The sequence below is a fragment of the Eulemur rufifrons genome, chromosome 24 (assembly GCF_041146395.1).
Source record: "Eulemur rufifrons isolate Redbay chromosome 24, OSU_ERuf_1, whole genome shotgun sequence".
NCBI lineage: Eukaryota > Metazoa > Chordata > Mammalia > Primates > Lemuridae > Eulemur > Eulemur rufifrons.
This window is the reverse complement of record NC_091006.1, coordinates 3,092,175-3,115,344: the sequence shown is the minus strand read 5'-3', so window position 1 is coordinate 3,115,344 and position 23,170 is coordinate 3,092,175. Positions and strand designations below refer to the sequence as shown.

The following is a 23,170-nucleotide window of genomic DNA, read 5'->3' as shown; positions in this document are numbered from 1 at the left end:
AGTGGCTACCATGGGTGGCCTGTTCAGGGAGCACCTCTTTTTTATTTTTTTAAACTTTTTTAGAGACAAGGTCTCGCTAAGTCGCCCAGGCTAGAGGTACAGTGGTGCAATCATAGCTCCTTGTGATGTTGAACTCCTGGGCTCCAGCGATCCTCCCACCTCGGTCCCCCAAAGTGCTAGGATGACAGGCCTGAGCCACCACCCTGGCCCCCACTGAGCACCTCTTACGTGGCAGGCAGTATTTGAGGTGCAGGGGATGAGGCTACACCCAGTTCAGACAAGGCCCTGCTGTCATGAGGCTTAATTTCTTTTTGGGGGGTGGGAAGCTTAATATACAAGTAAACAAAAATCAAATCACATCAGGAAGCGATGTTTTCTAGAGCATGATGAAGCAAAAACATGATAGATGTTGGCTCAGGGTGACACAGCCTCAGGGACAAAGTGGCCAGGGAGGCCTCTGACCAGGGCACTTGGAGTTTCTCGGGCGGGAACTAGGGCAGTTTTCTTGGTCCTGTTCTTTTGACCAGCAAACGTGGTCTCGGAGGCCCGAGCCTGGCTCAAGCTCATTGTCAGACTGGCAGTTGTTGAGCTGGCAGGGGTGGGGGTGGGGTGGGACTGTTAATGATTCCCACGGTGACCTAAAAGTTGAAAGTGCCCCTCTCTGGAGAATGTTGTCAGAGGAAACCCTGTAGGTATTTATTAATCTGACTCAATCGGCACCAACGGTTTCCTGAAAACAAACAGGGCGCTTTGCCAAGCCCAGCGCTGGCCCCGTGGTGTCCCTGGGCAACCGATTCTGTGGCTGTCCCTGTGGGCAGTGGGCAGTTTCAGCCGTACACTGGGCCCCACTGTCCTTCTGTCGGCCGTCTGGTTCCCAGGTTTCCCACTGCAGCCCCAGACGAAGGCAGAACAGTTGGAATGGGGGCAGGGGTACGTTTGGGAAAATGTCCCCAGAAATGCAGGGGTGGCAGTGAGAGCCCCAGTCTTCACCTGCACTGGCCGGGGGTGTCACGGCTGGGCAGGCACCGTGAGGACCTGGGTTTGAGCTTCCTCCCCTTTCCAGATTTGTACCAGCCGAGAGTCCCTGAGGGGCCTGGAGTTTGATTAGGAAGGTATCAGAGATTTTAAAATGTGCTCGTTTAGGCTAAGCAAGGACAATATTCTTTCTCTTCTCCCAGCTCCCTTCCCTCTCTTGAGAAAAGCTGGGGTAGAAATGGGATTATGTTTCTCTGAAACTGGGGTGGTCTTTGTGAAATGTAAAGCAAGTTGCCTAGTTTTAACTAACTAGTTCTTTGAGTGAGGGCAAGTCACTTAACCTCTCTGGACTTCAGGCTCCGCTCTTGTACTGAGAACTTGTTGGGCTGGATCAGAAGTGGCCCACTCTGAGGCTCACAGGGTCAGGTGGACCTGGAAATGAGTCATGGGGCTGGAACCAGTGCTGTGAGCAATAGGGAGGGGTGAGGACTGCGGTGACGTTCAGAGCGTATGCCCTCTCTGGAGGGGCAGCTGTAGTTTGCCCCTGGGGGAGGAGGGCAGGGCCAGAGTCGACAGATCTCTCCCCACTCCCTCCACCCCCCAGAAGCTGGAGAATTTTTTTTTTAAATCTTTTGATTCTTGAATTTTTAAATATTGGCAATTAGTTTAAGAGGGAAAAAAATAACACCCTGAGAGCCAAGTGAACAAGTCCCACTGGCCTCTCGACTCTAGTTGGTGACCTCTGGACCAGAGGGTCATAAATTCTAGGCCAGTAGCAATCTGGGGTGGCCTCAGTTGTAATGAGAGTGACTTGAGGGGAATGACGGCCTGCAGCCTCAGCCCCAAGGGGGCCGGTGTGCGTCTGTGCAGTGTGTGTGCGGCTCTGAGCCCTCCGTAGCCTTTGGGGCCGGCACCGACTCTGAGGCCTGTCTGCCCACACTGAGACGCGGGCTGGGGCACATGTCCTGCTGGTCTGGCTGATCTGCCACCCTCAGCCAGGTGGCAACGAGAGCGTGAGATAGTCCTCACTCCAGCCTCCCCAATCCCCGGCAGAGCGGGATTTGGCATCAGATGCAGTAAGGCTAAGCTGCTCTAATAAGGTCTCTGAAGCCGGTGCAAGCCGCCGGGTCAGAGTGGTGCCTATTCCTGGAGGGACAATTTTATCAAAAGACTTGGGGAGGGAAAAAAATTACACTTAAGCAAATGGTGACAGAACACAAAATTGACAGGTATCTTTAAGACAAAACGGGGCAGTAAAGAAACTTTGGACTAGGGGCAGAGAAGCTGTTGTCACACGGGCGATTTATTTGGTGGAAAAGGTCTTGGAGGCTCCACCTTGAGCAGACGTGGGTGTGGATGTGGTCAGTGGTCAGGAAGTAGTTGACTGTGGCCTTCCTGCCCCTGTTCACACCGGTGGTTTGATCACTCAGAGAGCAAGTGGGACGCCTTCTCATTCTTGCCTCTCAGAGTGTGTGTGCTCTCCATGAAAAACCCAAGGGCGTGGCCTTCTCTTGGTGGCCAGGCCAGAAGGAGGCCATGGAGGACCTGAGCAGGAAGACTCTGGGTAGGATAGGGCTGATACACCTTCTGCCCTGTCCTCGGTAACCTCAAGTTCTCTAGCAGTAACATCGGTCACAAGACCACGGGGCCCGCAGAGGAGGTGTGCACCCAAGCAAACACTGAAAGTGGCTATGTTCTTCTGAAAAGGCACATAAAAAAACATTTGTTTTCATGCAGAAGGCCAACCTGGGTACAGAGCAGCAGTAGTGACAACCAAGACTCCGGCTTCAGTCTCTGTTTGGGCCAGCTGGTTCCATTTTTGTCCGTCGTCCCTGCCTGGTCCCAGAAATAGCTGGGCACACCCGCCATCTTGAACTGGGAAGCCTTGTTTGAGAAACCCCCTTCCACCGACGCATGAGTCAGAAATCTGTACCTGCTCGAATTCTGGGGTGGGTTTCTGAACCGTGGTTGCACCTGAATGAAGGTCAGCCCTGTATGAGAGAAACCAACCCTCAGACCCTGTCGGGGTGCCGACATTTCTCAGAGTGACCCATGCAAAGAGGTCCACACCCAAAGGGCAGCTTGTTGATTTGTGGCAAATGTTAAATCAAAAACTGTTACCAAGCTGGGAGTGAGGAGACATGGCAAAGTCATCTATAAAGATGGAAGAATGAAGAGTTGGCATTGTTTGGAAGCTCTGCAGGGATTTGGCGGGGGGGGGGGGGGGGGTGGTCTTAGGGCTGCAATTGTTATATTTCAGTTGGACCCACTCTGTGTGCAAGAACCATTCAGCTCCCTGCTGCCCAGAGGGAGTCATCTTCACTCTGCCGTTTGTTCTTCCGTGAAGTGAAATTTGTTGAGCCCACGTGATGTGAAAAGGACTATGTCTTGTTCTGGGAAAAATACAAAGAAATAAAAGTCTTCTCCTCCAGGAGTTATAATTCTTTATCTTTCCTCATTCCAAAATGGATCTGAGGCCCTTAACATGCTTCATACAGCACGTAAGATTAAAGTGGGAGTGAATGGCGAAATGAGGACCGGAGCAAAGAAAAGAGAGATTTATCTGCAGATAAGGCTAGTACATGCCGCAGTGTCCTGGCCTGTATACTTCGTTAGAAGTGAGCCTCAGTTTGTCTCTGGGCTTCCTGGCAGGCAGTAGGAGGAAGGGAGTATGATCTACAGGTAAGGCAAGTACATGCCGCAGCGTCCTGGCCTGTATACTTCGTTAGAAGTGAGCCTCAGTTTGTCTCTGGGCTTCCTGGCAGGCAGTAGGAGGAAAGGAGTATGATCTGGAACACATGGTACACTTATTAGCGAAAAGGAAGCCATTGCTAAGAAGTGAACGTGTTCCCAGTACTGAGGGCTGAGAGAATTTTCTTCCCTGGATCCTTGTGGACATTGGCAGCTGCTGAAGCAGTTATGTTCTCAGTAACATCACTGTAGCACAGGTTTTACAAGCTACAGATTGTGCCACATGGTATATAATGAAATCAATTCATGGGTGGCTGTGGTATTATAAAAAATAAATATTTGGTCTTTTGTGCTGTTCCTGAATTCCTGGCACAGAGCTTCTAAAACCCACGGAATCTCCTGTTTGATAAGGGTATCTTTTGTATGCTAATGAAATGACTCTTGGGAGAGGGGTTTTAGGATGGGTTCTGTTCCCAGAAAGACCAAGCAATGATTACAGGAGTGGGACCCTCAGCTCCTCCCTCCCTGCTTCCCCTCCTCCGACCTCCAGAAATGGGGGAGAGGCTGGAGATTGAGTTCAGTCTCCCATGTCCAATGATTAATCACTCACACTTAATGAAACTGCCATAAAACCCCCGAAATGATGGGGAGCTTCCAGGCTGGTGAACACATTGAGGTGCTGGGAGGTTGAGGTTCCTGCCGGGGGTGGGCGTGGAAGCTCCGCACCTCTCCCCCCATACCTTGCCCTGTGCGTCTCTTCCATCTGGCTGGCTGTTCCTGAATTGCATACTTTATAATAAACCAGTAAAGGTAAGTAAAGTGTTTTCCTGAGTTCTGTGAATTGTTCTAGCAAATCACAGAACCTGAGGAGGTGTTTGTGGGAACCCCCTATTTACAGCTGGTCAGTCAGAAGTACAGGTGTGCCCCTTCCCTGGGACCCGTGGCTCATGCCTGAAATGGGGGCAGTCTTGTGGGACTGAGCAGCCCTCGACCTGTGGGGTCTGTGCTAACTCTAGGAGTTGGTGTCAGAATCAAATTAAATGGTTAGACACCCAGTTGATGTGTGATTTTCAGAGAATTGGAGAGTTGTATCATTGTTTGAAGTTATTAGAGTAGCATAGAGGCTGGGCAAGGTGGCTCACACCTGTAATCGTAGCACTCTGGGAGGCTGAGGTGGGAGGATCACTTGAGGTCAGGAGTTCGAGACCAGCCTGAACAAGAGTGAGACCCTGTCTCTACTAAAAATAGAAAAAATTAGCCGGGCATGGTGGCGTGCACCTGTAATCAAGCTACTCAGGAGACCGAGGCAGGAGAATCGCTTGAGCCCAGGAGTTTGAGGTTGCTGTGAGCTAGGCTGATGCCACGGCATTCTAGCCTGGGTGGCAGAGCAAGACTCAGTCATGAATATTTTCTCCTGTATTTTCTTCTAGAAATCTTAGAGGTGTAACTCTTATATTGCTATGTTGCGGTCTCTGACCCATTTTGAGTTAATGTGTGCGTATGGTATGAGATTTAAATCGAGGTGAATTTCATATAGCAGGACTAAGACTGCTATCCTTAGCAAGGCCTGCTTGCAAGATTGGCCCTCGGCTGGTGTCTGGAAACTTAGATTTTAGAAGATATCCCACCATTCCCAGACCGAAGAGAGTGACTCACTGTGCCTAAACTGTTTGTGTAAGCGATGTGGTTTATACCAAACCGCCTGCTTTCCTTCTGGGAATTTGGAATTTTGGGACATGCTAGGCAGAGGTGCTTACCTGACAGCCCCCAGCAGAAACCCTGGGCACTGAGTCTCTAACAGTCTTCCCTGGCAGGCGGCACGTCACATGTGTTGTCACAAATCATTGCTGGAGGATTGCAACACAGCTGTGTGACACCGCTGGGAGAGGACTCCCAGAAGCCTACGCCTGGTTCTTCCAAATTTCACCCAGGTGCCTTTCCCTTTGCTGGTGTTACTTTGTGTCCTTTGGCTGTAATCAGTCGTAGCCATGAGTTTTGCGAGTCCTCCTAGTGAATCACTGAAGCTGGGGTGGTCTTGGGGACCCTGACATATCTATGGATGTCCAGTTTCTTCAGCACCATTTATTGGAAAGGCTGTCTTTTCCCCTTGAACTATTTTGACACTTTTGTCAAAGTCACTTGACCATAAACGTACAGATTTATTTCTGTACTGTATTCCAATTCATCGCCTGTCCTTATGCCACTTCCACGCTGTCTTGGTTACAGTGGCTTTCTGGTAAGTTTTTAGATCAAATAGCATTAAGTCCTCCAACTTTGTTTGTTTTTCAAAATTGTTCTGGCTATTCTAAATCCTTTGTGTTTCTATATAAATGGAGGCCACCATGTGTTTTTTTTTTTATCCTTTATTCTGTTAACATGTTGTGTTGTGTTACATTAATTGATTTTCAGAAGTCAAACTAACCTTGCATTCCTGGGGTAAATCCCACTCAGTCATGGTGTATAGCTTTTTTATATGTTGCTAGGTTTGGGTTGCTATTTGTTGAGGATTTTTACACATATATTCATGAAAGATACTAGTCTATTGTTTTGCTTTCTTGTAGTGTCTGTCTCTGTTTCAGGTTAGGTTAATGCTAGCTTCACAGAATGAATTACAAAGCCGTACCTCTTCTTCTATTTTCTCATCTATTTCTTTTGGAGGGGGTAATTTATGGCCTTTTAGGGAGTGACTGGAGCAGTCTTCTTTTCTCTTCTTAAGGTTAATTTTTTTGCAGGAATGTCTTAGGATTAATGTCTGGCAGCTCACAGTGTCGTTGGCCATGTCCCCAGGCCCATTTGCTGGCAGGTGTGGAGCACGGTGGGACAGGAGCTTGGAGTCTCTTACCTGGTCACATCTGGCACTCATCTGCAAGCAGTGCCCTGAGCTTCCCTGCAGGGATTGGGGGTTGGGTCTGCTCACCCAGAAGCTGGGATGCTTGGCTGAAAGCACTTCTCTCCTTTCTTTGAACAGAGTAGCCACGAACCAGAAGGTGCGGGAGCAGGTGCGGCTAGAGCTGAGCTTTGTCAACTCGGACCTGCAGATGCTCAAGGAAGAGCTGGAGGGGCTGAACATCTCAGTGGGAGTCTATCAGAGCGCAGAGTAAGTGGGAGCAATGCTTCTTCCAAGTACTGCTGAGCCTGAGGGTGTGCCTGCATCAGGGATGCTGCACAGAGAGGCCGGCTGGTGTTACAGACCGAGGGCATGCCAGCCCCCACTTTGGGAAGTGAGAGAATGATCAGGTTTGGGGTTGAGCAAGGTGCTAGAGTTGGAGGGATGAACCTATGGGGTTTGCTGGGAAATACCTGGCGTGTTGGGCAAAACCGCTTTTGTCCAAAGACTTCTCAGGTTTTGGACATGACACCCTACATTCAGGTTCTCCGCTCTCAGGAGAGCTGAGTGTCTGGGGACAGGTAGGGAGGTGGCATCTCTCACATAGGCTGAGATGGTGGCTCTGCCGTAAGGACACCCTGGGAGCCTCTGTGGAGAGCTGTGAAAGCTGACCTGCCAGGTGGGGCCCTGTGTCCCCGCCCTCTTCCCTCCCAGGGTCTGACGCTGGGTCACTCTGTGGGTAGCATGCAAAAGGTACAAACCACCTTGACCGGGATAATGGGACCCGCCTGACTTCCCTGAGCAGATGGTGCAACGGAGCCACTTCAGCAGTATGTCCCGTTGCATATTCGAGAAATGAATGGTCTAATTCACAGGCATTCCTTTGGGGGTGTCATGGGAGGTGGAACGTTGACGTGTGGCCTTCAGAAAAGCTCAGACCGTCCCCTACCCGAGTGAGCCACCTTCGAAAGAAATGCCCGTCTTTTAGAAGGAATAATTTTGAGAAGCTTGAAAGAAGGGTGTATGTACTTTTTGTGTGTGGGGACGTGACACTTCTCGAAAAACAGGTGGGCCCCAGAGATGGAAAACAGCACCTGGGATTAACAGAAGGAAGACATGTTTGAACCTTAGGTCCCTTTGGAGTGTGCATTTCCTGATTATAATCCTCTGCACAGCACTTGGGGCGTCTCTTAGAGCCGCGGGGAAGGTTTGGTGCCTGAAACCTCTGCTGGCGACGTCCTGTGCCCGGCGCCCTCACGGTGCTGCCGGTGCGGTTTGGAGCACCTGGTCAGAGTGACAACAAAGGGAAGGTCCTCCCAGACTGCACTCCGGTGTTCAGTTCTAGTGTTCTGCCCAGAAGGTCCAAGTTCCTCGAGGAGGCAAGGCAGGGCCGAACTTCGGTGGTAAACGTCGCCGCTTCCTGCTTGCATTTGCTGTGCCGGAGAGTGACGCGGTCCACGGCGGGGCTCCCCGCAGAGCCGTGCGCTTGTGGCCCCCGGTGTGGTCACCGTGGCTCTGGGGTGGCCAGGCAAACCCCGGTGCCACTGGGAAGAGGGGACAGGGAAGGACACAGTCAACATGACACCCTACATTCAGGTTCTCCGCTCTGTGTTCAAAGTGCTTCATTTCTTTCTTAGCACAGTTGGTCTTCAAACACTTTGTGAGATAGGCAGGAAAGAAATGATCTCGTTGTGCAGATGAGAGAACTCAGGGAGGCGTGAGATCACCCAGAGAGCCACGTTAGTGCCAGGTTGGGGTGGGTGCCCTAGTGTGGGCACTCGGTGCTCCTTCTGGTTGCCTGATTAGGCCCAGGAAGAGCAGACCTTGCCTCCAGCCCTATGTGGCACGAGGACAGGAGGGCGGTGGGGTCTGGGGGAGTGAGGCCCCGCCCACCCTCATGTCCAGCTTTTCCCCGGGGGCTCTGGGGAAGCCGTGTCCCTGGGTTGGGTCTCGCCTGCTTTTAGCACCGCCGTACCACAGAAGCAGTTTCAGCTTCCAGCCCTGCCCAGCCCTCCTGGCCTTCTCTCTGGGCTGGGCTGCGCAGCCCGAGGAGGTCTCCTGTTACAGGTCAGGGAACTAAATCCCTATTTGCAAAACACGGCCTGAGCCTGGTTCACTTCCTGCTGGCCCTGCCCCTAGGAGTGCAGGCTCGGGGAGCACTCCCAGGGCGACCTGTGGGTGGCCGAGTGGTCAGCGAGGGGAGAGGAGGTGGAGGGGAAGTGGCTGTCCTCACTTCAGGCTGGGGGCCTGGGGTACTTGGTGTCAGAAGGGGGCACCTGTCCTCAAGGCATTTCTTGTTCAAGTGATGGGACCCTTAGACTGGCATACCCCAAAGGAGCAGGCCCCTACGAGACCAGGGTTGTAAGTGTGTGGGGTGTGTTGGAGAGCTAGCGAACAGGTGGGCCCCCCGCGGGGAGGAGAGGAAGAGAAGGAGGAGAAGGGGGCTGGGGCTGACAACAAAACCCCAGTGTGTACCTGGGTAGGAGCAGACCCTGGCGTGCGATAGGTTCTCAGCACAGTTGCTGAAGGAAACGTTGAGACTGGAGGGACAAGCTGGGGTCGAGGGGCAGGGGGCCGGCGTCTTAGGCTGAGTGGTCCAGGGTCATAAGGAGCCAGGGTCAGTTTTAGAGCAGAGGGAGAGGCGTGACCCTGTGGGAAATGAACCCGTCAGCCAGGTGTGCGCGGGACAGGCACGAGGAGCGGGTGGGACCTGGGCTGGGCTGCGGGGGGCCAGGCTGTGAGGTGCAAAGTGCCCTGGTGGAAGGTGCTCACATGCTCTGTTGTGTTCTTCATAGGGAGGCATTTACAATCCCCCTGATTCCTCTCGGCCTGAAGGAGACGAAAGATGTCGACTTTTCAGTCGTCCTTAAGGTAAGTCGCAAAGCAGTGGGCACTGGACACGGTGGGAATACGGGAATGGCGTGTCCCTCGTGGTGGCCGAGAGTCAGTTGATGTCTGCAGGTGACCCCGAGACCCCTCTTGGCCAGCTACACAGAGAATTTGTGTACTTATTCGTCCCATACTCTTGCCGTTGTCTTTGGTGACTTTCGAAGCTTTTTCCTGGGTGCCTGGAGAGGTTGGATTGGAAACCCAGCCTGGCCTTCCTGGGGAGGCCGAGTCAAAGAGGGTCTGTGGTGAATGTGCTACGGCATCTGAAAATTGTGTCCTATTTTAGTATCGTTGTTCCTAAATTGTGTAACCAGTTGAGGCCGTGTTTTGGAAGGAATAGCTAAAGTTTTTTCCCCAATATTTTATTATATAAATTTCCAAATGTATCCAAAAATGGCAAGAATTTTACAGTGAGCTCCTGTGTACCTTCTACTACCTGGATTCTACCCATAACATTTTACTATAACTGCTTTATCACATCTGTCTGTCTAGGCATCCCCGTGTCTATTAATCCATCTTATTTCAGAGTAAATCAAAAGATGTCAATTCACTACCTTGAAATACTTTTTTTTTGAGATACAGTCTTGCTCTGTCACCTGGCCTGGAGTGCAGTGGCGTCAGCCTAGCTCACAGCAAGCTCCTGGGCTCAAGCGATCCTCCTGCCTCAGCCTCCCGAGTAGCTGGGACTACAGGCATGCGCCACCATGCCCAGCTAATTTTTTCTATTTTTAGGAGAGACAGGGTCTTGCTCTTGCTGAGGCTGGTCTCGAACTCCTGAGCTCAAGTGTTCCTCCCCCCTTGGCCTCCCACTACCCTTTAATCTTTGAATTAACTCTTACAGTGTTTTGTTTGTTCCTTTCCCCCCCCCTCAAATCGGGCTCCCCTCTCATTGAGCAGATGCTTATAGACCCCCCAGTGCCTGGCACTGTGCTGGGTGCTGGAGATGCCACGAGCCCTGCCACGGGGGCCTGGGGGTCAATGGGGCTCCAGGTGGGGTGTGGGAGAGGGGCTTCGATGGCTCACACAGCAGAGGCTGCACCCCCAGGCCAGGGCCAGGAGACCGTCCTGTGCCTCGGATTCCCTCCTCTTTGTCTTCCTTCTCCCCAACTCCATCAATTGAGTATCACTGAATCACTTCTAACTTCCATTTAGGAGGAGAAAGAGGGGATGAGGTGGAAGGTGGTGCACATTACAGGAATTAATCCAGCATCATGAAAAAGAATTACTTTTCTTTCCATAGTAACCCTGTTGACTCATCTTAGACTACTTTTTGTCTAGAAAAGAAAAAATTATCACATGGCATTTGATCACTGCTTTTAAAAGCAATTGGTTTGTATTTTGGAAGCTTCTGCACTTGATCTTTGTTCTCAAACAGAGACTGAGCTGCCTAACCTCAGATGGGCCTGTTTTTAGTCATTCATTCATTCATTTATTTTTCAGCAGAGCACGGGGGTACAAATGTTTAGGTTATAGTTGGGCCTTTTTGACCAAATTGTTGTTTAAATTCAGGTCCTGGTCCCTGAGTCTGGGGTGTGTTTTGGAGTTGGAGAAGGGCAGCTGGGAGCGTCTCAGGACTCGGGCGTACTGGAAGGTTGATTTTCTGGGTGGGAAGCAACTGAGGAGCAGCAGGTTTACGCCGGGGCTCCACAGGCTGCTGGGACTCGCAGATGTTCCGTGCCGCAGGTCTGTGGCGCTCAGAATCCTCCGTGTGTCTGTGGAAATGTCTCTGGTTGCTTTTGCAGAAGAGTTTCTTTAAGATTTAGTCTGTCTGTTGCTCGGTGCCAGCGCTACAGGAATGTGGGCACTTACAGGGGAGACTCTCTTGGAGAAACTTAGGGATTTTATAGGCATCTCTGAGGGTCCAATTAGGTCATGTGCTGAATTCCACATGAAAGCAAGTGGAAAAAAAAAAAATCACATGTTGTGGGCATGGCCAGCTGCTATTCAGCCGAGGCTTCCAACCATGTCATTTTAGCCTAAAAGGGACTCTACAAATGTCAGTCGTACAGAAATGAGACTGTATGGGAGGCTTTCTGTGTTTTCTCCTTGCACATTTGTGCTTGAGAGAACACAGGCATCACAGAAGTGGTTCAGCACTCGTAATTAGGGTAATTCAATTTTATTTTATGTATTTTATTTTGTTCGAGACAAAGTCTCTCTCTGTCGCCTGGGCTAGAGTGCCATGGTGTCAGCCTAGCTCATAGCAACCTCAAACTCCTGGGCTATTTATTTATTTTGCTGATTAAGAACATTATTGCAGAACATTCAGAAAATACCAAGACGTGTGAAGATCATTCCCCACCGAGCTATGCAGCTTGCTCAGTACTTAATCTTCGGACACTCTGGTCTCTTCCTCCAATCAGGGCCCTGCCGCGTGAGGGTGCCGGGAGTGAAGGTTGGATGAGCTACATCCATTAAGGGCTTAGCTTGGTGTCCGCCTATAGCAGGCACAAAGCAAGCCGTCTTTCATTTTAATTCTTTAGGAAGCTTCCAGATGCTTGCTATCGTCAACAACTCCCCATTGAGCATCTTTGCACTCTTTGCTGAATATTCCCTTTCGGTTTTTCTTAGACATAGGGTCTTGCTTTGTCACCTAGGCTGGAGTGCAGTGGCTCCACCATAGCTCACTATAGCCTTGAACTCTTGGACTCAAGCCGTCCTCCCACCTCAGCCTCCCAAAGTGCTGGGATTACAGGCGAGAGCCACCGCCTGAATATTTCCCTTGAATGAATTTCCAGATGTGGATTTGGCAGGTCAAAGAGAACATGTTACCTAGTTACCCACCAGAAGTCATCCTGCCTTAACAGTCCTGCCGACTGTGTGCGACTTCTTATCCTCCTCAACCTGTATTTGCACTATAATCAATGATTTTGATTTCTAAAAATACCTTTTTGATTTCCATGAAATCCGGCAAAAATGATATCTTATTATAGTTTGCATTTCTTTGATCAGTATTGGGGTTAAATATATTCTCGTGTGTTTATTTTTACCTTCCTTTTGAGACGGTTGTTTCTGTCCCATAATAGTCCCTTCTTTAGACGCACATCAGTCACACTGTGTGCCTCCTTCCTGCCTAGACCTGATGGATGTGCTATTCTTGTGCCACTTACAGGAATGATGGCTTTTGTAAATTACATGATTCTCACCTCTGCGTAAGTGTTTCTGATCCATATCTGGTTCTTGCCTGGCCATTTCTCCCCGTTTAGTCCCTGTGCGTTTTAACACCAAGTAGAACAAGCCTCCTTTGTGTTACCATGTTTTCCAAACTTTTTTGGCTTTTTTCCCCACGTTTTTGCTTCCATGTTTTGTCAAGATCACCCGCCCCCATAGTGCTCTTGAGTTGGATTGAAATAGCATTAGATTCATAGCTTTAAACAAAATTGCCTCTTTTTATCTGCAAAAATAATATTTTCCGTTGTCGAGGTCAACTAACAGCAAGGTTTTTGGGGGCAAGGACCACGTCTGTCTTGTTAAAAAATGATTTAATGAATAAATGACAGAAAGAAGGCAATAACACATGTCCTTCAGTAAAGTTTAATAATTGTCTGCTTCATTAAATCCATTTTACCCCTAGGAATGTTGTACTTTGTTGCCATTGTGAAAGGTATTGTTTCTCGGTTACATTTTTCTAATTGGTTGCTGCTTGTATAAGAAAGGAACACTATGCACTTTTTTACTATTGACTATTATATGTTAACTTTTTGGCCACTTTATTGAATTCTTATTGGTTGAGTAATGCTTCAGTTGATACTTTTGGGTTTCATAAACATGCTGTTATTTTGTTAAAAAATATTATTTTGATTCTTTCTCATGTATGTATCTTACTTTTCTTAATTTGTTGGCTAGAGAACTTGCAGCTTTAGGCTAATAAGTAATAGCAATGTTGGTAAAAGTCCTCATTTTGCCCCTGATGCTTACCGTGGTTTCAGCTAGATATTTTTTATCCTACTACGTACTTTTCGTCTAGCCTAGTTTCCTAAGTTTCAAATTCAGGAATACATTTAGAATTTTCTCAGAATCCTCTCTGACTTTCTTGAGGTGAACATAAGGTTTCCCTTTTAACTTCTTATTTTAAGTGTGATTTCTCCCCTCATGAGAGTCGTTGCCAGTATCCGAAGTGGAAGTTGGCAGGCCGTGCTGCAGCGGGAAGGACGCAGTTCTCTCCCTTGAGCATCCCCTGAGCAGTGGACCCTCACGCTGCTCTCGGGGAGGTCAGCAGGGGAGGCCCAGATCAACTTTGTCCTTGTGACCATCCTCCCCTTAATGTCACTAATAGCACAAGAGCACTTGAAAACCATTTCAAGTTTTACAGATGGCCATCGTGTTAGTAGAGGAACCAATTCTAAACATCACCACTTTAAGTAAAGTCATGAAGAAAATCTCTGACAGCATCATAAAACAAAAGGAAAAGTTGTGTTAAAAATGACCAAATTAGCTGGCTCACACCTGTAATCCCAGCAGACTGGGAGGATGAGGTGGGAGGATCACTTGAGGCCAAGAGTTCAAAACCAGCCTGGGCAGCATATCAAGATTTCATCTCTCTATTAAAAAAAAAAAAAATTAGCCAGGCATGGTGGCATGTGCCTATAGTCCTAGCTATTTGGGAGGCTGAGGCAGGAGGATCGCTTGAGCCCAGGAGTTTGAGGTTGCAGTGAGCTATCATCATGCCACCACACTCTAGCCCAGGCAACAGAGCGAGACCCGACCTCAAAACAAAACAAAAACAAAAAACCCCAGAAGGAACCTTCTGCATATCTTTGGACGCAGGAAGACATCTTCTGGGGATCTATTTGAGGAACTAGTTAAGAGTATACACAAGGATGGTCAGCATGGTGTTAACTAAATTGTGTTTAATTGTAAAAACTTGGAAACAAGTCTCTTAGAATGTAGGACTTAAGTAAAAATCTTGGTACATATTGGCTAGCACATATTGGCTAGTAGATACTCAGTTGATTTGTCAAATAAACTAATGATAAAATACATTCATCACAGTGGAGGATTATATAACCATTAAAACTCATGCTACAGAATATATTATAGCATATGTAAATGTCTGATCCATTGCCAAGTTAAACAAAAGCATAGCAAAGCTGTATATTCAGTGCAAACCCATTTTTGTAAGACAAGTATATACCTGTGTGTGTCTATGTATTGAACATGTAAAAAGCAGGAGCTTCAATGGAGGTGTGTAAAGAGAATACTCACAGACACTTGGAAAACATAATTGAACAGTCCGTCTCAACCTCCTTGCAGCCAGGGAGCCCAGCGCTTGTGGGAGATGTTATGCAGGAGCCATTCTCAATGTCCCTTACGCTACTCTTATTTTTTTCCTGTAATACTTGTCATCTTTTAATATACTGTATAATTTGCTTACATTGTCTGTCTCTTCTTGTGGGACTAGAAGCTCTTTGGGCAAGGCTCTTTGTTCAGTGATGTAGCCCAAGCACTTAGAACAGTGCCTGGCACGTGGCAAATGACCATCTGTGTTTGTTGAATGACTGAATGAACTCGCAGAACAGTTTCCAAATACTGGGTTGTGGACCCAGTTAGGGCGTAGGAGTCTCACTGGGGTGTTTCGTTTGGGAAGTGCCTAGAGCGGCTCCCACCCCATCTTCCAGCACAGCCCCTGAGGGCAGCAACCTGGTAACATCGGTTTCCTTCGCCAAGAAGATCCTGTCCCCAGGTTCTGAGGGCAGCCCAAGGTTGAGGGTCTGAGCCCCTAAATATACCTGTGAGGTTTGCTAGCATTGTTTAATGTGTGGGTCACTTAATATGTTGCAAAGACTTTTTTTTTTAGCATCTCTGGTTGGGCACGAACTACAAAGACATTTTTAAATAAGTAACTTCCACTTTCCTAAAAACGAAAGCAACTAAAGCAACATGCAACATTTAAAAGTCTACGTAGACAAAATCAAGATACTAATCCCCCCACTCCAAAAATCACCACAGTGTGCAATCTCTCGTGTTTTTCTGTATTCTTTTTTTTAGAAGTGGGGGACACATTTGCCATATTATTGTTTTACAGGTTTATGGTCTCGAATCACATTTCACGGTATCTTATCTCATTTTTCTTGAAGGATTTTATCCTGGAACACTACAGTGAAGATAGCTGTTTATATGAAGACGAAATCGCGGATCTTATGGATCTGAGACAAGTAGGTCTCTGTGCGCAGCAGAGGAGGGAGCGTGGTTGATCACTGAGGCTGTGGTCCGGTGGCATCAGGGATGAGTGGGGGCGATGGTGGCTGTCGGGGTCGTGCGTTCCTCTTGCTGCATGAGCCAGCCATGCAAGGGGAGACGGCTGGGGCTGGACTCCAGGATTCCAGACTTCATCCCAGCCCCCTTTCCACACCTCCTGGAGTCCACAGTACTGGCCACGGGGCCCAGGTGCCACAGAAGTCGAGAAGGTGCCTGTCTGTGTGTGCAGGGCACCTTCTGGGGTGGGCCGGCTGCTGGGGTCTCCTCTGCTCAACCCTCTGTGGTTCTTGTCCTTTCAGTCTTGTCGGACGCCCAGCCGGGACGAGGCCGGGGTCGAACTGCTGACGACTTACTTCCTCCAGCTGGGTTTTGTCGAGAGTCGCTTCTTCCCGCCCACGCGACAGATGGGGCTCTTGTTTACCTGGTAGGTGCCTGAGGTCTGCAGGGTGCTTTCCCACGGCAGCGGCAGTCTCGGGGCCTCAGCACCACGGATGCCCCCTGCACAGCGGCCCCCTGTCCTGCCTGCCCCATTTATGCGGGGGAGTCTGGGGAGAGACCAATAAATTGGTGTTTGTTTATGAAGCATATCTGGGAGCAGACGGCTCCAACAGACTGTGGCTTCTTGCGGCTCAGAGCAAGTGAGCCAAGGAGAAGAGGCATTTTTTTGTGCTCATTGTATCGTTGGGGGAACACTGGGGCTCTGAGGTGGAACTAACAAGTAGTAAGATTTTTATCCCAGGTTGGATGGGTGTGTGTGTGTGAGAGAGAGAGAGACAGAGAGAGAGCAGGCGCAGGAGAGACTTGGGTTTTGTCCCAGTGAGACAAGGGCTGCAAACAGAAATAGATCAGATTTTAAAAACTGAAGCAGAACATTTGATCCTTTTCCAAAATGGGTATTTTCAAAGATTAGTGTAAATACTCTGGAGATGCCCTGGCTCTTCTCTGAGTGTACTTAGGAGTGTGGATGAAGGCAAAGTAAACCCTAACAGTGAAAGGGTATATTCAGAATTAAATTTGACCAGAGCAGACAGGTGGCTACTGATGCTTTTTGGAAAGGAAGGGCAGATGACCTGTTGTCAGAATGCAGTAGCTGCCTTCGTGGGTGACGGGGCTACAGGTGGTTTCTCCTTAGTCTGGAATTAGGAAGAAGTTCCCTGCCTTCCTCCTGGTTGACACGGGAACTTCAAAACAAATCCTGGGAGGGGTTAATAATTGCTGTGTTTCATTTAGGAGACTTTATTGTTTAGAAGATTTTTAGGTTCGCAGCGAAATTAAGCGGAAAGTATAGAGCCTATATGCCCCTTGCTACACCACCCTCCTGCCCCCACCCATCAGTTCCCCCACCGGAGGGGTATATTTGTTACAGTTGATAAACCTGCCTTGACACGTCATCATCACCTAGAATCTATCGTCTAGAGTTCAGTTTTTTTATTTGAGACAGGGTCTTGCTCTGTCGCCTGGGCTAGAGTAGAATGGTATCTTCATAGCTCACAGCAACCTCAAACTCCTGGGCTCAAGCGACCCTCCTGCCTCAGCCTCCCGAGTAGCTCAGACTACAGGCACATGCCACCTCGCCTAGCTAATTTTTCTGTTTTTTGTAGAGACAGGGTCTCGCTCTTGCTCAGGCTGGTCTTGAACTCCTGGCCTCAAGCGATCCTCACACCTGAGCCTTGCAAAGTGCTAGGATTACAGGCATGAGCCACCACACCTGGCTGAGAAGCCTTATTTTTGTGTGTGGCTGTGGGGGTCTTTATTCAGTATGATCAGACCTGTCATCTTGCTTGGGAACAAAAGCCTCATTGCACGTGTAGCTTTTGAATTTTATTCAGGAAATGAATTTTGTCTATTTTCACCCCGCAGTGGCATTTAGTAGCCAAGTCACTTGTATGCGTTCTTTTAAATAGGTATGACTCGCTCACCGGGGTCCCGGTCAGCCAGCAGAACCTGCTTCTGGAGAAGGCCAGTGTTCTGTTCAACATCGGCGCCCTCTACACGCAGATCGGGACCCGGTGCAACCGGCAGGCGCAGGCTGGGCTGGAGAGCGCCGTGGACGCCTTTCAGAGAGCCGCAGGTGTGTCTGCTCGAGGGCTGCCCAGGTAGAACCGGGGCCCTGCCAGGTGGCGCCAGGGCAGCCCAGCTGAAGAGGGTCTTGGGGTCCTCCCCAGCCCCAGCCTTGCCTCACAAGCCTGAACGGCCTGGGCCCGTGCTCAGCGGTTGAAACCGTGTCACTCGGTCTGGGATGGGGTGGGGATGGGGTGGCTCGGGTACACGGTGAGTCCTGTGGGTAACGATTAATCTTTCCAAATGTGTGGCCCCGGGGCCGGCAGTGGATAACTGTTTCTTTCAACGCCGTGCGGAAGAACGGAACAACTTTTCCCGAATAGTCATTTCGTTTTCCCCCTTTTGTCAGGTGTGCCTTGTCAGAGCGTGTTACCCCTGCGCCTTTATCCTGTGCTCGTTCCGTCACGTGTGCGCCTGGGCTTGGTGTTCTTGGCCCTCATTCGAGGGATGCCTTGCTGTTCTGTCACCTTCTTCTGGGACTTGCAGATGCGTTTCCCATTTAACCTCTTTTCCCTGTCAGTCACCCCTGAAAGTCTCCCTGGTGCAGGAACAGCTGCGGGGTGGAGGACAGAGGCGGCTTAGCGCCCACCTGGGGTCACCAGGCCTGGCGCTGTGGAGAGCCTGGTACGGCTCACGTGTGTCCAGGGTCCTGCGTCGCTCCCTCCAGCAGGGCTGTGTCTGGGCAGACTCCTTGCAGGGAACGTGGGCTGGGGCAGGGCACAGTGCACACCGCGGCACGGTCCCCACACTGGCCCCACGGGGTGTCGCCTTTGGTGCTGCCCCTCATCGTGGTCCCCTCCCCCACCCGCACAGAACCTTTGTGGACATCTCACCTGCTCTGCAAGCCCGTGAAGAGCCCTGGCTTCTCCGTTTGGGCTCACTGTGGGATCTCCTGTGTTAAATGATTGGCCCCTTGGGATGAAACGGGATGCTGAGATTCCAAGTGGGAGTGGATTGCTTTGGCTAGCACTCCCTTTCTGCCTTTCTGAGGACTCTTGAGCAGGCATCCGTGGGACCTGTCTCCCAGATTGCTGGGATTTAGACAAAGAGAAGCTTGAGCGCAGCGGGGAGTGCGAGGGAGCCCCCAGGGAGCTCTAGCTGGCAGCAGGTGCCATCCCTCTGCAGGGCAGCAGAACCAGAGGAACCAGTTGGATGGGATTTGCGTGGAGATTATATTTCAGCTCCAGATTGACTGTCAGTTAATGCTTCTGACAGTTAATTTTCTAAAGTTTAGGGGGGTGAGGGGGGCATGGGCAATATACATAACCTAAACTTTTGTACCCCCATAATATGCTGAAATAAAAAAAAAAAAAGAAAAAATAAATAAAGTTTAAAAAAGGCATCTGGGAGCTACAGCATGAAAATTTCCACCGGAGTGGACTGAATTGATATTTCTGGGGTCCTAGGGAAAAGCCCCCAGTTTCTCGTGTGTGAGCGTCACCTGTGAGCCCCTCAGCCTTGCACCTGCTTCCCGCTTTCACCCCCACAAATGCCTGGTCGTGGGTGGGGTGTCTTGCAGTTGTCCCAAGGGAGACAGCGGAGGGGAGGCCGGTTTCCTTGCTCAGTACCGATGTAAGTGTTTTGGAAGAAAATCCAGTGTTTTCTAATTGTGCTAAAGTATACATGACATAAAATCTACTATTTTAACCATTTTTTATTATGGTGAAATACACATAACATAAAATTACCATTTTAACCTTTTTTTTTTTTTCCTTTTTTTTGAGACAGAGTCTTACTCTGTCTCCCAGCCTGGAGCACAGTGGCACCATTATATCTCACTGCGACCTCCAACTCCTGGGCTCAAGCGATCCTCCTGCCTCAGCCTACAGCCACACGTCACCATCACACCTGGCTAATTTTTTATTCATTTTATTTTTTTGTAGAGATGGGGTCTCACTATTGCCCAGGCTGGTTTTGAACTCCTGGCCTCAAGCAATCCTCCCGCCTTGACCTCCCAAAGTGCTAGGATTACGGCAAGAGCCACCACAACTGGCCCATTTTAACCATTTATAAGTGTGCAGTTCGTTGGTGTTAAGTATGTTCATATTGTTTTGCAGTGATCACCACTGTCCATCTCCAGAACTTTTTCATCATCCAAAGTGAAATTCTGTACTTAGCAAACACTAACTGCCTTCCCCCTTCTCCCCACAGCCCCTGGGAGCGTTTATTCTACTTTCTGTTCCTGGGAATTTGACTATTCTAAGTACCTCATCTGAATGGAATCATATAATACTTGTTCTTTTACAATTGGCTATTTCACTTTAGCACATATTCATTTATACCGTAGCATGTGTCAGAATTTCATTCCTTTTGAAGGCTGAGAAATATTCCATCGTATTGTGCACGCATACCACGTGTATCTGTCCATTCATCCGCGGACAGACGTTCGGGTTGTTTCCGCCTGTTGGCTTCTGTGAGTGATGCTGCCGTGAGCATGGTGTGCAGGTACAGCGAAGCCCTGCCTTCAGTTCTGTGGGGCACACCCAGGAGTGGAATTGCTGGATCATATGGTCATTAAGAATCCAATTTGTGAAGACGCTGTAGGACGCCAGTGTTACATTTTTGCTTCTGTCATTCTCTACAGCAGCACGGTGAAGTGAATGCAACCCCAAACTAATGAGCAAAAATGTGACACTTCTAGGGGTCTTAAACTACCTGAAGGAGACGTTCACCCACACTCCCAGCTACGACATGAGCCCCGCCATGCTCAGCGTGCTCATCAGAATGATGCTCGCACAAGCGCAGGAAAGCGTGTTTGAGAAAATCTGCCTTCCTGGGATCCAGAACGAATTCTTCATGCTGGTGAAGGTGGCTCAGGAGGCTGCCAAGGTGAGACTTCCTGGTTCCTGTGACTTCTGGGGGTGGCAGGGTACATTGGTACAGGTGTGCTGGAAGCAGCAGGGGCTTCCCACGGCTGCTTGCCCACGACCTGGGCAGCGTGCCCACCCCGGCTGGGACTGCTGGCTTGCATTTTCTTGGCAAATATCGGTGCTTCAGATACGGATCACGGATTCCATCTGCAGCTTAGCCTAAAAACCAGCAATAGTGACAGCTGCCTGATCCCCCCTCATTAGCCCCGACGCTGACAGCACAAGGAGTCGCCTGGAGCCGCTCCCAGATTCTGGAGCGGCCTCCGGGAGGGGCAACCACATGGAGGGAAGGGCTCTTTCTCCGCAGGCAGCTGTGTGCGGGCCCCTGCGCCTGGCTGCCCCTTCCCAGTGCCCGCTCTGTTTCAGGTGGGAGAGGTCTACCAGCAGCTGCACACGGCCATGAGCCAGGCGCCGGTCAAAGAGAACATCCCCTACTCCTGGGCCAGCCTGGCCTGCGTGAAGGCGCACCACTACGCGGCCCTGGCCCACTACTTCACTGCCACCCTCCTCATGGACCACCAGCGTAAGGCTTGGGTGCCTGGTGGCCGGGGGTCTGCTCAGGGCTGTGGTCAGGCTGCCGGGGGCTGTGGGGGGCGGGACGGGGACTCTGAGCTGAGTGAGAGATGCCTGCCCGCCCTGGAGATGCTCACAGCCTGAAGGCAGAGAACGAGAATGGCACGTGACCAGGCGGCTGTCACACAGGGCAGGGTGGGAGTGGGGGCTACAAACTCCTGTTGGGGGAGGAAGGGGGGCAGCTTTAACTCTGCCTAGGGGCAAGCAGATGACTTTTCACCTGGAATCTAGACTCTAAGGGCTGCCAAAAACTCAGTAATCAACATGAGGAACATTTTAAGGTAATATTTTAAATGAATCAATAAAATCTATGATGATGGAAATTTTAAATAAGAACCGGGATCGATAAGGGATCTATGCTGAGCCGTATTGGAGCCCGAGGCAAGAAGAAATTTTGGCGTTTTGTTTATCACGGGCTTTTTTGCATTGATTTGGATCCTCTAAAACTTGCATTAAATCATTATGTATCTTGTTTACTGAGTTCCTGGCACTCAATGAAATGTGGAGCCCAAAGTAGGCGGCTCACTTTCTTCACCCTAGTGCTGGCTCTGGTCTAGAGGTTGGGTGGCAGTTTTGGTTAGTTTTGATTGACGAGTACTAACCAAGACAGCCCCCAGAGTAATTAAAAGGGCAGCCCCTGGAGCCAGACTGTTCAGGCTCATATCTCAGCTCTGCCATTAACAAGCTGAGAGACCTTTGCCAAGTTACTTAGCTGCGTCATGCCTCAGTTTGCTCACCTGCAAAATGGGTATATAGAGAGAAAATGGGTATATAAAGGGCTGTTATGAAAACTAAGTGTCTATGTGAAGAGCTAAGTAGTGCCTTGTGTAGTGTATCTCAGTCCCTCTCAAAGTTTTAGCTGCTACCGTTCGTATTATGTAGTCTGTTCTGCAGGACAAGATATGGAAACAAATGGAAACCCTGTATCGTGCCTCATTAGTATTATATAGTCTATTCTGCAGGACAAGACAGGGAAACAGATAGAAACCCTGTATCGAGCCTCGGTAATTGCTGTGGAGACACAAAGAGGCAGCGGTTGGAATCCTTGGTGTAGTCATGGGTGGTTTCCCAGAGGCGGTGACATTTGAGTTGGGCTTTTCCAGCAGAACAAGGAGAGAAAGGACAGCTATGAGCGAGCAGTGCACACAGGAACGGGGGTCAGGAGAGCTGAGGTAGCGGGAAGCGGTTTTGCGAGGTTCGAGAAGAGGACGCGCACCAGGGAGGTGAGGTTGAGGGAGGAGAGGCCCCGCTGCAGGCTTGGAGGCCTCCAGAGGTGCGCAGGCCAGGCGGGGCCGGGGCACAGGCTGTGCTGGGGGGTCCTGTGTGGTGGGTAACTTGGAGGAGGGCACGTGGGGGCTCAGGGCCAAACCATGAGCCCCTGGAGTGTGTTAGTCACCGCGAGCAGAAGCGTGGGGGCCGGGTGGCCCGAGGGGTGTCCAGGGGCAGACTGTCTTCCCAAATGCCTTGTACAGCTGGAGAAGAAGGGGCCCTAGAGGTGTGGCTGACGGAGAGATCGCTAAGTGGGTCTGTGGCCATGTCTGGAGCGGGGATTTCACCTGGGGTCTCGTTGCAGTGAAGCCAGGCGCAGACGAGGACCACCAGGAGAAGTGCCTGGCCCAGCTCTACGACCACATGCCAGAGGGGCTGGCGCCTCTGGCCACGCTGAAGAACGAGCCGCAGCGCCGACAGCTGGGTGCGTGCGGGTCCTGCTCACAGGCGGCTGCGGACGGGTCCCTGGGGAGGGCTCAGGAGAGTGGAGCAACTGGGCTCAGAAGGCACGAGACAGAGTCCCCCAGCAGGTTCCAAGAGCACCCAGGCCTCCCACCGTGGAGCCAGGGCTTTGGCGGTCTCCCGACACCCCAGTGGTCCCTGAGAGGGCCCTTGGCCAACCCGACGAGGAAGGATATGTGTGTGGAGTTTCTTCTGTCACGGCTTCATCACCAAGAGCACCTAAGGACTCGTAATGAATTGTCCTGGTCAGTCTCCTCCACGTGCCAGTGTGAAGATCTCTTTCCATGTGCAAACCTGACTTCCTCCACCACCAAAACCTGGGTCCCTCCCACACCCTCCACACGCATGCACACAT

General features: G+C 50.2%; 1 protein-coding gene across 1 annotated transcript in view; it reads left to right on the top strand.

Moving 5' to 3' along the window:
• The window catches only part of RHPN2 (rhophilin Rho GTPase binding protein 2), a 45,151-nt gene that overhangs the window by 14,333 nt on the left and 7,648 nt on the right, over positions 1-23,170 (top strand). The window contains exons 3-10 of the mRNA XM_069458523.1: positions 6,635-6,763; positions 9,289-9,364; positions 15,460-15,537; positions 15,880-16,004; positions 17,485-17,651; positions 20,283-20,470; positions 20,878-21,034; positions 22,658-22,777. Of these exons, the coding sequence (XP_069314624.1) occupies positions 6,635-6,763; positions 9,289-9,364; positions 15,460-15,537; positions 15,880-16,004; positions 17,485-17,651; positions 20,283-20,470; positions 20,878-21,034; positions 22,658-22,777 (1,040 nt within the window). The remainder of the gene's footprint in view (positions 1-6,634; positions 6,764-9,288; positions 9,365-15,459; positions 15,538-15,879; positions 16,005-17,484; positions 17,652-20,282; positions 20,471-20,877; positions 21,035-22,657; positions 22,778-23,170) is intronic.